Source organism: Panthera pardus, unplaced genomic scaffold (genome assembly GCF_024362965.1).
Source record: "Panthera pardus isolate Hobbes unplaced genomic scaffold, ASM2436296v1 HiC_scaffold_16, whole genome shotgun sequence".
NCBI lineage: Eukaryota > Metazoa > Chordata > Mammalia > Carnivora > Felidae > Panthera > Panthera pardus.
This window is the reverse complement of record NW_026526721.1, coordinates 98,925,141-98,943,388: the sequence shown is the minus strand read 5'-3', so window position 1 is coordinate 98,943,388 and position 18,248 is coordinate 98,925,141. Positions and strand designations below refer to the sequence as shown.

At 32.9% G+C, this 18,248-nt stretch overlaps 1 protein-coding gene across 1 annotated transcript in view; it reads right to left on the bottom strand.

The window, feature by feature from the left end:
- The window catches only part of BCHE (butyrylcholinesterase), a 64,179-nt gene extending 46,310 nt beyond the window's left edge, over window positions 1-17,869 (bottom strand). The window contains exons 1-2 of the mRNA XM_019440498.2: window positions 17,738-17,869; window positions 10,224-11,748 (exon numbers count right to left, since the gene is read on the bottom strand). Coding sequence (XP_019296043.2) covers window positions 10,224-11,748; window positions 17,738-17,852 — 1,640 coding nt within the window. The 5' untranslated portion in view covers window positions 17,853-17,869. The remainder of the gene's footprint in view (window positions 1-10,223; window positions 11,749-17,737) is intronic.
- Window positions 17,870-18,248: the final 379 nt, after the last annotated feature.

The following is an 18,248-nucleotide window of genomic DNA, read 5'->3' as shown; positions in this document are numbered from 1 at the left end:
GAAGGAATCTAGACAAAACATTAACATATAAAAATAAAAATAGGGTGCAGTTGTGCTTTTTAGTACTCAGAATGTTATTGACTAGGAAGGAAAATTGGAGCAAGAATAATTTCTTGGAACTCACAAACCTGACCAAATACATTTTAGTTATATCTGATTGTGAAACAGTCTGAAAAATAGTATTTTATACAGTAAAATATTTAAAATCACACTATGGTTACTGCATTTTGTTACTTAGTGAAATATTATGTATTATTTTGTATGTGACAAGTCTTTTGAAGTATTGAATTTATATGTTACTGAAATTATGACTTTGTTTTTTTAAAAAACAATTGATTAATCTAATTTCAGATTGAATTTAAGATTTACAAGTTAAAGAAAAACGTAATTTTTCCAAATACAGAAAGTATGTGGAAAAAAATACAGAATTAATCACATTGTTATTTCCAAGTAAATGGATCATATCAATGTGATTTTCCATGTTTTAATGAGCCCCTTATACTCTAAAAGCATTAGCTTTCTCCTACTTCACTGTGGTAAAGTATTCCAAAACACTTAGTCAAACATATTTTAGTTTTATAGCTATCTTCATAGATGTAGCCCTTTGGGAGATCTGGTTTTTCTTCATTCCACTGTCACTGATGGTAAAATATTGCTGCACTTTGAAATGGTTTTGCAAGTGATCTTATATACACGTTAAACTGTCCCATAATGTAATTCCTCCTTTTCAAATAAGTTACACTAATGCATGTATGTTTTTTTTAACATACATTTATATTCTATCTGCTAAATTTAAGGTACTTTACAGGAACACTGCAGCTAAGATGCACTGTTTTATTCCTTACTGAGTAACTCCTCACCTAATTCCTAAAGTGTTGGGGGAGGGGCACACAGAACTTCAAGTACTAGAACACTGATGCTGTCATGATGGCCATAAAATAAATCCAAGGGGACTGGAACCGTGACCCTTTTGCAAAGTCATCAAAATGTTTCAGTTAGGTTAATTATGATAATGTACCACAAATAATTATAGAATCAGAGGGTAAGGATTTTTTCTTCACTCTGGAAACCACATGAACTATTATCTGTCAGAAAATCTAATTATAAGCCTGATAATAATTGCAGTAGATGACCAGATGACAGTCTTTCACAAACTTAAACTTGTCTCTATATCTCATGATGTCTAATTTTAGCCTGTTCTCTGCCCTTACCCTTGTAACGTTAACCAGGTAGGTATCAGCGTGCTAACATGTTAAAATTATTAGTTTGTCACCAAATTCATTTCCTAAAAATGTTTAATGACTGCTTTCAATAATTCATGGTGATGGCAGCCTGGTGAATGAATAGTACAAGGAAATGAAGTTAATGGTCTTGAGTCATAGTCAATCTTTGTTCTGTCACCTATTAGCTCCAATTCACTTTTCTTCTGTGGACCACACTTTTCCCATCTGAAATGTTAGATAGTGTCATCATTTCATCATTTTTTTCATCCTAATAATAGAATCCCTATACTTCCTACCTTGTCAGTGCAATGGTATCATTCACATTAAAACAATCTTTTACTGCTCTCGTTTTGCTACTTAAGGCATCTCTTATTAAGAAATGGGTTGTAATGAAGTCCTAGTATATTTATTTTGTTGAGTTAAAACATAATAAAAATAATTTCAAGTGTAATTTGAAAATTAATTTCTTGATGAAGGGGTTTGTATAAACTTTACATAATGAATAGGGACACACACTAAATTCCTATGGAGAGATTAAGAATGAAGAAGCACTGCTTCTTTACTTACACATACTTTGATTTCCTTAGGTTTTTCTATTATCTTTTGAAAACACAAAATGACTGCAGGAGAGGAAGAAAAAGAACACACAAAGAAAATACACTCATTTGAAAAATAAGTGGGGTTGAATGTTGTTCTTTCAATTACTTTATTTCCTGTGTCATATATAAGGAAACAAGATATAAACATACCTATTAAACAATAATATTATTAAATCCACTTCACATTATAAATATCAGAATATATATTATTATAGACTGTGTTCCTAGTAGTGTAGTGAGATTATAATAATGTATATGAAACACACATCCCATGGTGCATGATGTGTGTGTGTGCATGTGTGTGTTTGTATAAATGAACTTTATTTCTGATTTGGAATATTTGGGATATAGCTATATACATGTATATATACACACATATATACATTTGGAATATTTGTATACATACGCATACATATACATAATATATGTACGTATGTATATGTATACATGTATACGTACATATGTATATATACATTCCAAATATTCTAAATATATATTTATATATCCCAAATATTCCAAATATATATGTATATGTGTGTGTATATATATGTGTGTGTATGTATGCATATATCTGTACATGTGTGTATGTGTGTGTGTCTATATACATATATATATCCCAAATATTCCAGATGAGAAACAAATGTCATTGCTTTAGAAATCTGGCAAATCTGTAATTGTACACATTATAATTAGAATTTAGAACATGGAAGCATACTTATTTTTAAATTGTCTCAACTATTAAAAAAAATTGTTGTGCACTAAGAAATTATGGCTTAGCATTTAATTTAATCACACCTACTTCCCAGTAGAGAAATCAAGAACAGTTCTTATTTATTTTTAATAGATAAGTGAATCATGCGATTGAAAGTTTAGTATTACATTTTTGTTCCCATATAATTAATTGTTCATGTGCGATAAAGTTTCTTATGGTGTAAAGGACTAAATAATAAATAAATAAAATATATGAGAGTAGCAGTGGATAAGCTTATGTGAAGTTACAAATATTTTGTTAAGTAATTTTTTTTTTTTTTGTTTCACGATATCAAAATAGTACAAAGGAAAAGTGTTTTGTGCCATAATATTTATCTCTGGCAAAAGTGTGTTAGGAAACATTAACCACTTCAGAGGGATTCTGAATAAATGAATTATCAACAAAAAGACAGAAGGAAGTTAGCGGCCTTGATTTTGCAGTGTATTTGTTTGAAAACTGAACTGATTAGTTAATGTGGAACTGGGATGTCAAACAATTGTACACTTTGGGGGGAAGGCAAGTTTGATTTTAGATAAGAATAGATTGGGGTAGTTTATGACTGGTGGGGAATGGGGGATTAACTTTTTTAGTGGGAAGGAGGAATGCAATTCCCTGCAAATGAGAAGGTAATATTTAAATATGTCAGTGAAGGAGGTATATTTATATGCCCATTTTATCTATAAGGAGAAGTAAGGAATTTTAAGTAATTTGCCTAAAGTGATAGAAACACAAGATCTGTAGAAAGATTACCACTGGACACATCAGACCTGTCACATACAATTGGGAAGACTGTGTAACTACACTGTGAATGTCTCCCCTTGAAGTTGCACACTGGAGGTGCTCTGGATGTAGCACCTGGGAGCCTACAGTAAACAAAAGATGTTCTGAAACAGTAGGAAACAACTGGAGGGGTCCTGGAATGATGATCCTACTCTATCTTACATCATGCTGCTAATTACGTTTTGGCTATTTACTCTCTTTAGCTGTTCTGGCCTCCCTGGTAAATTAAGTTTGATTTCACCAGTTTCCTGCATAATTGGGATAGTGCTGAATGGATGTCATTAAGTGCTGCTTAATTTAATTCCTTGACCATCAAGTTATTACATGGATGAATGATTGATGGATAAATATGTGAATTGATATTTCAACATATATTAGCACAGAATATTGGATGTAATGCACATACGGACCCGTGTGCTATTTGGGTACAGTTTTAAATTCATTTTCAGAGATCGGACTGAGGGAAAAGCAGGAGCAAGCAAAGTACATATAAGTGGTTAACAAAGTCTTACATGATATTGTGGCTTTTGTTTTATAAGGAATTTAAAACGCTACAACTAAGGATACCATATTTGAATACAATTTAGTGCTACCAAAGAATGTTTTCTTATTTTTGCCAAGAAGTAAGTGACAAAAGCTTTCATATGTATTGGAAATTGATAAATATTCTAAAGTAACTGCAAAAAATGCACTTCATATAAGGGAATGAAAAATATAAAGGTTAGAGTACCCTCAAAATACAAATGGGAGTAGTTTGGGCTTTCATCTTCATCCATGATGGAGTGATTTAAACTGAATTAGCCTTCCCACCATAAACAACTTTAATACTATATAAAAAAATGAACAAAAACAAACAAACAAACAAACAAAAAATGGCAACGAGTTTCAGGAACCAGGTAATAGGCAGTAGAAGTCTGTGTTATATGAGAGAAGGGAACTCCAAGGTGAGCCCACGTTTACCGTGGTTACTCACAAGAGCATAATTTCTTTTTTTTTTTTTTTACTGTTTATTTATTTTTGAGACAGAGACAGAGCATAAATGGGGGAGGGTCAGAGAGAGAGGGAGACACAGTCCAAAGCAGGCTCCAGGCTCCGAGCTGTCAGCACAGAGCCCGACACGGGGCTCGAACTCACGGACTGTGAGATCATGACCTGTGCTGAAGTTGGATGCTTAACTGACTGAGCCACCCAGGCACCCCACAAGAGCATAATTTCTTATCCAAGATGCAGGGAGCTTAAGCCTAAGCAGTAGAGCGGCTTCACTAAGGTCAAGAGACAGAAATAAGAGTTCCTGGATATAGAAGGAGCTAGAATCTGTGGAGCAGGACTCCAGAAAGAAGGAAGGAAGGCTCAAATTTTCTTCAGGGGTTCTCTACAGATCTTTGATTCAGGCCTGGACTAAATATATATAGGATGAGAGTATAAAGGGGCTGACCAGAGACAAGATGCTGCAGGGCTAAGAGCAGGAAAGAGATAGAAAAGTTGGAAAGTGAATAACTATCGTCAAGTTGTCAGTACTTAATTTACATCTCATTAATACCTCTTTAATGTTCAATGTCCAGCTGGACGGATGGACATGCCTTAGAAGTACAGAATACAATAAGACCTAGTGTATCCCCACCCTGACAGACTATTAAACCAACTACCCCCAAAGCCCTCAGTGAACACAGACTTTCGAGTTTAAGTCCTGCTAAGTTGGAGGATCTATAAAATATCTTGGACCTTCCCTGGATCCATTTGAACAAAATATAAAACCATGCTGATTACACATTTGAGAAAAATTCAATTCTATATACATCCTTTAATTGAATGGCCTGGTAAAATAGAAAAAAAACATTCTTCAGTGGAAGCATACATTCTTCGGAGAAGGTTAAAATAATATAGAATTTTTGCTGCATATAATCCACAAAGTCTAGTATAAACTTGAAAATTACTAAGCATGTAAAGACATAGAAAAATAGAAACTGAACCCTGATATTAGATGAACAAACAAAACCTTAAGTTATTTTAAGTATGTTCAAGAACTTAAAAAATAATATGTTTTATATAGGAGACAGGGAGGGACTCTTGGCAAAGAAAGTATTTTTAAAAAAGGAAATTTTTATCTGAAAACTAAAGTAAAATAAAAAATTCATGGGATTCATTCAGCTACAAATCGGAGAAGGCAGAAAGGTCAGTGAGCTTGCAGAAAAATCAATAAAAATTATTTAATTTGAAAAACAGAAGCAAAATTGAAGAAAAGAAACAAATTTAGTCACCTGTGGAATAATATTAAACAACCTAGTGTATGTATAAATGGAGTTTGAGAAGGAGATGAGAATGAGGAGACAAAAAGAATATTTGATGAAATACTGACCCAAAAAATCTCAAATATGACATTAAAAGTCAACAAGAAGAATCTTAGTAAACTCGAGATAAAAAAAAAATTCATACTTGGAAACGTCATGAATGAACTATTGAAAACCAAAGATAAAGAGAAAATTTTGAAATCGACCAGAGGGGTGAAAAAGCAGATATTGCATACAGGGAGAAAATCATATGAGTAAAAGCTTCACATAAGAACTAGAGAGATAAAAACATTACGGAACACATCTTTAAACTGATGAAAGAGAAAGAAAAAAAGATCAACTCAGAATTCTATATTCCTAAAAAAAATCCTTCAATTCAGGTAAAATAAAGACATTTTCATATAAAAGAAAACAGACAAAATTTGTAACTAGCCAATGTACACAATGAAAAATCCTAAAGTATGTTCTTCACCATGAAGGGAAATGATACCAGATGAAAACTAGAATCCACAGGTAAGAAGAAAGAACATTGGAAATGACAAGTCTGTGGGTAAATACAAAATATTGTTTTCTGTTTTTCCCATAAATTTACATAAATATAACTTATGGTTAAAGTGAATAAGATTTTAGGAGAGATTTTATATTACACATTGCCTAAACATGTGGCAGCAATATTGAAAAACATCGAGAATGCATGAAATGATATTGTTGGTCTCCTGACTTTGTGAGGTAGTAAGGGTGAAATAGAAAATGGGAAGCATGAATTGTGAAGAAAGTGGGAAATGCCAGTTGCAAAATGAAAAATGTTTCGATATTAACTCTAAGTTGACTTTCATAAGTTAAAGACACAATTGTTAGCCCTAAAGCAACCACTGGAAAACATATTAAAGGCAAATTAAAATGTCTATATAAAAACTAAATTGAAAAAAAAAACTTTCAATTAGGGTAAAAAAATTGGTGGATTAATCACACCAATTGTAAGGAAGATTTCTTAAAAAATGTAAGTGGAAGAAAAGGATAGAACAAAACATGCAAACATAAGTATAGGAACCTTGACCTGTCTATCTTAATATTAGGCAAAGCCAACTTCAGGATGAAGAGACATTTCATAATGGTAAAACAGCCAATTAATCAGGACTACATAATTCTAACTATGCATAGAAATTAATAGCATAGCTTTAAAATACTAAAAGTAATTAGGAGGGCAAAATGGAGAAATGAGTAACACCACAATTACAATTGAAGATGCTAATACCCCTCTCTCAGCATTTGAAGCAAGTAGACAAAATTATTAGGAAAAGTATTAGAAGGCCTGAGCAATTGTGAACTAATTAATTTATGGAACGAATCATACCAAGTAAACTAAAGAGCACATAAGATAATCACCCATATGGATCATATACTGGGTCCTAAAATAGTTCTTAATATATTTCACAGGGAAAAATCTTAGAGTATTGTCTCTCACTAGAATGGAACTAAATTGGAAATCAACAACGAAATATATAGAAATTATCCAAATACTTGGAGGTTAAATAACAGTCTAGTAAATGACCCATTGGCAACATAAAAAATCACATAGAACAATTCAAAATTATTTTGAATTTAATTATAACAAACAGTACAATATGTACTAGACATTATTTGTTAAATTTGTTAAAACATTTTCTGAGCCATGAACTTGATACCTTGTTTTTCTGAAGAATTATTACAACTCCTACTTCTACTTTTTTTTAATTTTCTTAATGCATTGTTTTTGGGTTATGAAGAAGTAGAAACCTGTAGTTTCTCAATCTTGGAAGTATTCACTTTGGGAATGAATAGTTAATTCTTTGTTGTGGGAGCTGTTCTGTGCTTTGCTGGAAGTGTAGGAGCATCCCTGGCCTCTTCCTTGCCAGCGTTACCCCCACTCCCAGTTGTGACACTCAAATACAGTTCCAGACATTATTGAATGTTCCCAAGTGTGGGGTGGGGGGGAGGCGGTGAGAGCATGAGAGGGTAGAGGATTAATCTCCCAGCATTGAAAACCAGAGTTAGAACATCATGTTTGTGGTAAGATAGATGTGGATGGATTTACAAACTGTGTATTTGCCAACTTTGTTTCCTTTGGAGTTTACTTAACTATTTTAAACTTTTATATTTATTCATAGATATACTTTGAAAAAAGACAATTTGTACCAGGAGATTAACATCATGTTTGCCATCAAGTTAACTGTCAGCATGTATGAAGTATTATTATTTCTGTTCAACTGTGTGAATATGAACTGTAAAGACACTCCCTAACTGAAATGACATCATGTGATAGCTAAACTACACTGAAAAGTTTACTTTAATCTTTATGGCTTAAAATCTTACTTATATGAACTTGTCTTTATGATTGAAATGTGTTAACCTTCATATATTTCTCATTAAAATATATTAATAATAGAAGTAGATTGGGATTAAACAATATATTCTATTAAGTGGCAAAGATTCTCTTCTTGGAACTCTTGCTATCTGTGTGTCAGGATATATTCCACATCCGATTCTCAGTGTTCTCCATTGTGACATGAGAAAATATAAATTTTCTGGTAATTTCAATATGCAAAATATAAAGTCCTTTAAAAATTACAGGCCCATCAATAATCTTAAGAAATATATCTCCTTAAATTCTTTACAATCTCTAGAATTATAAGAAAGAATTTAAAACATATTAAAATGATTTAATATGGGCATAGCCTTTAGGCAGAGAACAAAATGAGATAGAAATAATTCTAATGCTTCTCCAGTAATGATGATCCTTCTTCAGCAGAAATTTGATGTTGAGAAGGCAAAAGATATTGCACAACTACAGGTAAATTAATAGCCCACAAATCTTAAATATATATATATATATATATATATACACACACACACATACATATATATATATATATATACACATACATATATATATATATATATATATATATTTACTCATTCTAGCCTGTACCTATTTTTGCTCAATCATTGGATAACATTAGATAGCCAAATATTTGATAAATATGTTATATACCAATGGCAGTAACTCTAATGAGTGGGCATCCAGTAAAACCAGTTTCTCTTTTCAGAAGCCTGTTTAGTTTAGGTTAGGAGGCTCAGCATATGATGATAAATAACACAGAGACAAATTACAGTCAATCACTTCTGTGGAGAGTGAAAAGAGGTCCGAAGCAATTATAACTTTAAGAATTAAAGATATGCTTGGTGAAACATGTGGGTGCTCAGGATCTTCAAAAAAAGTGGGACGTGTGTCATTAAAAAGAAAGGTAGACATTTTAAACAGGGTGCAAAGCAAGAGCAAGGCTCTAAGGTGTATTAAGCTTGAAATCTTTGGCATTCATGAGATAACTGCCCTGCCATGAAGCCAGATATTGTTGGGGAATATGGGTTGCTGTGAGATTATAAAAGCCTCTTAATGAAAGATAGAATTTTAGCTTTAGACACACTGGCTAAGCATTAAAAAGTTTTGAGAAGAATTATATTATACAAGTCCTTTGTAGAAAGATATATATATATATATATATAGTGACATGAAGTACAATGAATTTCAAATGGAGGTTGGAAAAGAAAACCAGAATGCAATAATACTAGTATCAACATTTTTTCAGTTATAAAAGATATTATGACAGATTGGATTAGCACATCCATCAATTTCTGTGTCTATAACTATTTCTTTTAAACATAGGTGCTCAAATTTCTATTTGTTTTGTTCTTCCCATGGATACAAGGTATCCCAATATAGAAAATTCTTTTTAGGATTACAAAAAAACCCTTATATCAATGCACATGCATTTATATATTTGAGAAATACACAAATTAGAAAATACATGTGAACAGATTATTTTCTTCTGATTCTTGAGGATATAATATCACAATATTTATAACAGATGAGGAAAAATGGGTTCTTTTGTCATATGTCTGATTATCTAATGTTAGCTATATGACTGCTCAAATGCAAAACAGCTTAGCTAAACATGGGGACCCTTGTAGACGCCCTTGTCCAATACAGATCACTTGAAAACTCTGAACGAACCTAGTAGGGGAAAAATTGATAAAATGCCAAACTCTGCATTTGTATTTGGAGTAATCTGAGGGCCAACTCCATCACCATCTTGCCCTTTGATTTTCCTAATCAGGAATGTGTTTTTTCACTACCTCTGCTTAGAAGCATGAAGAGAAGATATATTCCTGCTCTTCCCTAAACCTGTAAACATTATACATTTCAGGTTCAAGAGTATGGTCACAATAGCTTTAGTTTTCAAGGTAAACATCCACTTCCATACAAACTTTGGCTAATATTACTGAAGTACTTCACAGTATTTTGGGAATGAAATCAGAAAATGTTTTTTTTTTTTTTTTTGTAAAGTCATTTGATGATTTATGTTAAGCACCCTGATGCAAGAAATTGAAATTCATTACATAATAAAAACCAAAACTAGCTTATGGTACAGAAAGAATAAAAAACTAAAACATGTCTGTGCCTTTAATGAAGTCTACACCACAGAGCAAGCAGAGTTAAGCAAAAGCAATCACAATCAAAACAATTCCAAAAATCAACACTTACCCATATTTTGCAAAATTTGCCCAGTAGTTCATGATGGATCTGCTCAAAATTTCCTCAGCTCTTGTGTAGTTAACTCTTCTTTCCAGAGGCAAACCAAAGACAAACTCAATTTCATAACCATGCATCACTCCCATCCATTCTGGCCAAGGAAGTTGGGAAGATCGGTGTTCAAAATAGTAGAAAAAGGCATTATTTCCCAATTCTGAGAATTTTGTGGTGAACTCCAAAGCAGGGCATATGATATTGTAATCCCCAAGAACATCATCCAAGGCCTCACGGTACTTTTCAGCTCTCTGATCATCTAACAAGTCCACATAATAAAAAAGAATCGCTTCCCTTCCAAATTCACTCACTCCTGGAAAATATATTTTTAAACCTTCTTGAAATTCTTTTCTAGTTATGATACTGTCATTATCTTTGCTGAAACCAGGAGCACCATATACTAAAAATGCTGTCCCTTCATCTTTATTAACACCCACCAAGATCTGGGTTTTTTTGAACTGTCCAAGTTGGAGCAGTGTGTCTGGCATATCAGTGAGAAAATCACCATCCACGACTGGACCAAAGTTTACAGATAAAAGAGTATCAGAGGGGACAACCAATAGTTCATTCAGTAGAATTTCCTGGGGATCTTTGTTTCGAAGGCATTTGATGATCTCTGTGTCATTTTCTTTAGAGCAACCAATAAATTTAGCTAAGGTCAGTGTTCTGTTCTTGGCTTCATCCAGAGACATTACTGCCCAAGGGGCATTAGAGGATCCACTTTGCAGAATGGCTCTGGTAAACAATGGCTGGCTTCTAGGAGAAAGTAAATGAAGGCTAACTGAACCCGCCCCTGCACTTTCTCCAAAGAGAGTTACGCTTTTAGGATTTCCACCAAAGGCTGCTATATTTTTTTGGACCCACTGTAGTGCCAACTGTTGATCAAATAAGCCCATGTTCCCTGGTATCTCAGGATTTCCTGGTAAAGCTAAGAATCCTAGGGCACCCACCCTATAGTTCATTGAAACTACAATAACTCTTTCAACCCGAGCCAGAAACTTGCCATCATAAACAGGTAAAGATGATGTTCCGGTTTGAAAACCACCTCCATAGATCCATATCATTACAGTAGCATTTTTTGGTTTAGGTGTTGGAATCCACACATTCAGGTATAAACAGTCTTCACTGAGATCAGTGTTTGGGTTCCACATCTCTGATCCAGGGAAGCCTGGGAAACTTTGATCTGCATTCTGATAGCAAGAATTTGCATATTTTGTGGCATTCCAAATATCGGACCACTTGGTCAAGAATTGTGGCTTTTTGAATCGAAGTCTACCAAGAGGTGGCTGTGCATAGGGAATTCCCAGAAAGGCTGACACCGTGCCATCAAGAACTGGCAAGTTCATCCCTCTGACTTTTCCATTCTTGGTTGTAATTATGATGTCTTCCTCCGTGTGTGACTTCCCAATGAGCACCCAGAGCAGAAGAAACCGCAAGAGAAATTGGATGCTTATGATTGTACCCTTGCTCTGCATATTGATTTCTGAAAGAGAGGTGATTAGGAAGTTTTAAAAGCCTCATGCATCAAGTATTATATTTTATTTATGATAATTAATTAAAACACAGTAGTTCTTATTAACCCTACCAATTATGAAAACTAATAAATCTGCTACCACTATAAAGGTTTTATCAAAAAAAAAAACCAGAAAATGCTTGAAGATATTTCAGTTTTCAATTTAGAATAGAAATAAGTGGAATGGAAAAGCAGAAATCATTTCACTTTGGAAAGATTCATTATCAAGTGTCGGCAAAGAAGATTTAGTATTTAAATGTTTTTAGTGTTTGTTTAGTTTTGAGAGAGAGAGAGGCAGAGAGAAATAGAGCATTAGTGGGGGAGGGGTAGAGACAGAAGGAGACACAGAATCCAAAGCAGTCTCTGGGTCTGTCAGCACAGGGGCCTGACGTGGGGCTTGAACTCAAGAAACGTGAGGTCATGACCTGAGCCAGAGTCGGAGGCTTAACTGACTGAGCCACCCGGGCACCCTAGAAGATTTAATATTTTCAAGAGGAAGTTTGTCCCAGGCATATATATATATATTTCTCCACCATACACAGACCCACCAAAAGTGGAATTAAGTAGTAGTCAATTTATGACAGATATAATTTCCTCCTTGATTAGAGGAGGAAATACAAGCTTGTGTATTTTCTGAAATACACACTGTTCTATTCATGGCCAGCTTAGACTTCTGTTATTGTATTTTTCTGTTTCCATGGTCCCTTCTGTGGTCCTTTCTGCCTCATGGTTTCTTCCTCTACACAATTCAGAAGAGAATTTGAACAATCTGTTCATAGAATACTAAGTAACAAAAATACAGCAGTTGTCATTTATCTTAAAAATTGTGAAAACGAACACATCTGTGACCCCTATAAAGAACTATGGGAAAAACTGGAAGAGAAGGCTGCAGACATATAACACACAAGTTCTGGAAAGTGAATAACGAAGAAATTCCTTCTCTATACCTGAATTACAATGTCAATAGAGAGAACCAGTAGCTGATAATATATCGTCTGGGAGAAGATAGTTTGAAGGAATTTAACACTCAGGTATTACTCAATGCACATCTATTATTTGTTAATTGATTAACAACTTGTGATGATAAATATGTTGACATGATCAGATTAGTTGCATTTTGATAGTGGACAAAATTAGTGAAATTAAGAGAACTAATGCTGAGAAATTACTGGAAAAGGTAGAAGAAAAAGCAATATTTGACATTTAAAAAATATTTATTGATGACATGAAGAGATTGCTTATGGAAATCAAAGTTTTATTAAAATTTCATAATTCACACTCGAATTTCTTTGAAATTAATAAAATTTAAAACTCAGATTCTGAAACTCCAAATGACAAAGAGGGACACAAAAATGTAATGCCCATATCAATAAAAAAAACTACCATCTTTATATAATTGAAAGAAGACCTGATTAAAACGGTCAAATACAAACACTGACTCCATCCACACAATAATAACAAAGGTCCATAAATGTGCAAAATTTTTTTCTTTATTATTTTTGGTATTATAATTGTAAAACAATCTATGTGTCTAAGAAGCTAATCATGTGAGCATTGAGAAATTGTATTAGCGTGTGTGTGTGTTTAATTTAGATTATCTCGAAGGCAGAGAAGAAGGCATCATCCTGAAAACTGTGCCAGAGTTACAATTTTCACATTTTAAATCAATCTCATTTACCACTGCTAATAGTGCAGCTAGTGATCAAAAAGTATTTCTTGAGCCCCCCAAAAGATCTAAATAAATTGATCAATTGTATACAGTATTTTGTTCAGTGTACTTATAGATCTCTTTATCTCTGCTTCTGTCTATATCTATATAGCTATACATGTAGATCTTATTCTTTCAATGTCCATAAGTATATGCATATTTTTACATATATGTCTATATATAATGATTATTATGGTAATCAAGTTTTAAAAAATCAAAATGTGAAATTATTTTATGTTCTCAAATTTGATACAATTGAATCTGTGTTAAGACCATTGAAATATATTATTGAAGTATATAATATCTTAATACTATTTCTATATTATTATATTATTTCTATACTATGATATATTTATATTATTTATGATTATATTATAATCTCACACTATTATGATAATGTAATAATAATGTAAAGTTTCCTGTAGACTTGACACTTACTAATGAGATTTTATATTTCTGACAGTTTAGGAGTTTTAGAGGCATGGCTACCACAGTCTTTTTTTTTTTTTTCCTTTTGATAATTTCTAAGCCCTTTCTTTTAAATAAATTTCAGTGACATCTGGAGAACAAAATGCTGCAATGGATTTTTTTTTTCTTTTTTAAAAACCTGTTTGGGAAGGAAAAAAAGAATTAAGATACCAAGTGGGTTTACTTTAAGCTGCATTTCAATAGATTAATTGCAGCATCTCTGGTTGGCCTCATTCCTCCCTGTGGCTTGGCTCAAGCTATGTTCTTCTGAGTCTGAAGCAGAGATTGTCTGGGCTTTTTTCTTGGTTTTATATAAATATTATTTTGCCTTTATTAACAAAACACCTAATGCTAATAATTTTTGGTCTCTGATACTTTTCAATCATTTGCTGTACAGTTTATTAATTTTATTGCATAGCAAGTATACCACCGAAATGTTTTGTTTTTGCATGTAATTAATATATGCAATAATCTTCCTTGACTATTTAAAAAAATATCTACTATAACAGTTAAAAGGTTGTCATATCATTCCCATGCCACTTAGCTTGATTTACATAACTGTTTCTTATATGGTTTTATTTATATTTGTGCTGAATAGGTGTTAATGTTGTATAGTATGATTCATCCAAATAATAACTAAGCTTGCTTTTTCAACCATGATCTGTGAGTCATCATCTTATAAATAATGTAATTAGGAACATTCAAAAAATTCATTGGAAGCATGTGTTCACTGCAAGAATGGCAATATAATTCCAACTCACTATCATGCTGCCTGTTGGAAGGTTTACACACCATATTATGAAATCTAGACTTTAATACAAAAATACTCATGTGCTCACATACTCATTGTTAGTGTAGGCTAATATTTTTATATTTAGCCGCAGCACTTATCTAAATAAGCATTTTCATAATCTGGTATTCTCTAGTCTAACAGGTTTCTCTGTAGTTTTACTACTAAGAGATATTTGTATTTTTAGTATATGCTATCACATGATTAAATAATCAAAAGATAAATAAAGGAGACTAAGAAAATTTTATTAGTTTGTATGTCTAAATCTTTATTTTTTAACCAAATTGATGTTTATTCATTTTTGATAGAGAGGGGTGGGGAGGGGCAGAAAGAGACAGGCACAGAATCTGAAACAGGTTCCAGGCTCCAAGAGTCAGCACAGAGCCCCACGTGGGGTTCGAACCCACAGTCTGACTGTGGTTAAGATCATGACTTGAGCCGAAGTTGGTCACTTAACCAGCTGAGCCACCCAGTCACCCCATATATATCTAAATCTTTATTAATAACTAAACCATTTTATTCAATAAATTCTAGTGCAAATTGGCTAATGTCACATTAAATAAACAATTTAAACTCTGAGAATACATAACACGTTTACTATAAAGAATAGGGAAAATTTTCATACCAAGAACAACTGAATATCTAAATTTAGATCACTTAACTTACTGTCATAGTTTTTGAAAGAAAGGCAGGAGTTTTTGTTTGGAATTGCAAAAGAAATTGAATGATGGAAGTGGGAAGAGGAAAAAGCTGAAAGATATTTAAGACTATAGTATTCTAAGGATATCAGGTGCTCTAGGATATCAAAATCTACTGGCCATCTTTGGAAAATATTCTAAACTTTGAATAGTAAAACTTTGAAAAATAAAAAAAAGGCAAAAAATACATTTTTTGGATTTTTGATTTAATTTTGAAAGCATCAATTTTAAGAAATATGTTATGCTATAAGATATGGGTGTAAAACGATTGATAGAAAGAGCTATTTCTTTGCCATAAATTTTCCATAGTTGATTATCAAACACATTTTCAAAATAATTGGCCACCCACGGTCAAGCAAATATTGATAACAGTTTTCTCTGAGTGTAATTTCCGTTTTTAAAAACAGTATAATATGTATTTCTATATAAAAATAAAGCTTCTTAAAATAGTCGGGCAAGAGACATCTAGACGATATGATCTAGAACAAGCATCTCTAAGATGTATTTGGCCAAAGTAAGACAGTTAAACCTTTATACCAAACCTAAAAAGCTTGTTTTGTTGCAGGCTATCTGAAGTGGGCAATTGAGGAAGTCTGTTTATAATAGACTCTACCACTGCCTTTCAGGGATCTTTCTGATATCTTTTAGGCAATAAAAGAATGTGTACAGATAGAAGACACGATGTTAGGTATTAGAAATGTAAGATCTGTATCTCTCCTCAACTCGGAAGAATATTCACAAAGTCTTCCTTGGGTGAATAAATCAAACATTTAATATTAGAGAGATAACTTGGGTCTTCTTTGAAAGTTGAGTCTGGTCTTTGGTTGACATCTATTCAACTATAATTCTCTAACATCCTGTACAGTTCAGTTTCTAAGAATAAGCAGATTTTGGCATGAAAGCATCAGTATGAAGACAACATGTAATTTAAACATGTTATTAATTTTTATCAAAAAACGACTCAAAGCAGAAACTAAATTTATAAACAAGATGTGACTTGCTAAGATATTATTAACTTGTATTTCAAAAACTGAAATGTGGAATAGATCTCAAGCAGTTTCTTAAGGTTAAAGAAGCAGAGCATTAAAAACAAAAAACAACGAAAGAACAACAAATCTAGGAGAATAAAACAACTTTGCAAATCCAATTAGAAATTTTATTTGTCATTCAAAGATAATGTCATTTCAAAATCACAGAGAATTCCTGAAGATCTTCATTTAAAGTATAAAGACATTTAAAAACTCATGTTCATCCTTAAGAAAGTTCCTATTTACATAAATGAAATATAATTAAGCTTACCATCAGTATGAGATAGTTTCTATTATGGAAGATATTACACAGACTAGGGATAGAAACTTCTGGTTGAGTGTATTACTATGTTATACACTCATAAAGATTGGGAAGGCCTACTCTTGAAATAAAAGGAAATTATATATGGAAATCATAAACAATTAAATAATTTTATTCACATTTCAGTTTACTTTTATCATTCATACATATTACACTCAATGTTCAATCCTCTGATTAAATAAGTACTGATATCATCAAAATAAGAGTAGATTTGCCAGACAACAGGATGAATAGAAAATCTATATTTCTAATTGTTTCCATAATAATAGTAATAATATAAAATTTCCAATATTTTGCTATACTTTAAATGCGCATATTAAAAAAAAAAAGAGGACAAACAGGACAAAGGTGGGGGGAGTTCGTAAATGAAATTAGAAAACAGAATTTTCTTTTAGATACAAGAAACTTACACCTCATTCTTTGCCAGTTTGATACTGGTAAAGTTTCAGATGACAAAATGTTGATTAAGAAAAGTACCCTGTCAAGCCAGACAATAAGAGGACTATTCATTTCATTCCACTTAAAAAAGAAGAAAAGAAAAAAAATAGACTAAGACAGGTCAAAGACCACTTTTATTATCCTTTTCAGGAGAGATTCACTAAATCGTGCTTTTAAGGGCAAAATAGGGCATAAAAATATTTCCTTCAGAGAGTGCCCTGAGAACATACATCACAGTGACTCCACAAGTGCTGCGGTCCTTTACACAAAGTTGAATAAATTCATTATTTTCTCAGCAGTTAAATGGACTCAGTTTGCGTTCCTTGAATAATAGGCAGATTTGATGCATGTGTCTGCTGGCTCGCTTCATCTGTCCCATTTGCAATAACTGTCCTCCACAGAGCACCAAAGGGGCACAGCAGACAAGTGAAGGGATAACAATCCTACAGAATGAGCTTCACCGCAAGTTGCATCTCTACACGAACACGTAAATTCTGAGCAGCTTACCTGACTCACTGCAACAAAGATGATAAAGTTTGCAAGGAGTGGAAGTCATGGAATACTTCAGGGAAATGCAGAATGCAGCTGCTGCTCCAGCCTGTAAATTGGACTGCACTGACATTACAATCAACTGTTACTGACAAAGCTCGCGAGAGTTGGCAGCAGCAACTTGATCTAGAGGCAGCCAATCTTTACACTCTGACATCTGTTCAGAGGCTAATGGTACGAATGCAATAGTGATTCATTTACAAAAGTATCACTAGATTTCTTTACGAATTGCAGGCGCTAGTTTCAGAGTGAGGGGAAAAAAAGAGAAGCTTCTTTAACTAACAGAAGCTGATATTGAACAGAAAATGCACGTGTTTTCCTTTTTAAACACTACCAGAACTTTTAAGTGTTTTTCCTCTTTTATAGAATATGAAATTTTTGTGCTTATTTTAAGATTTAAAGACGTGCACATTGTCCTAAAGAAGTGTGGTATTGAAATTCTTTGTACCTTCAATCTGTGCCTTGCATG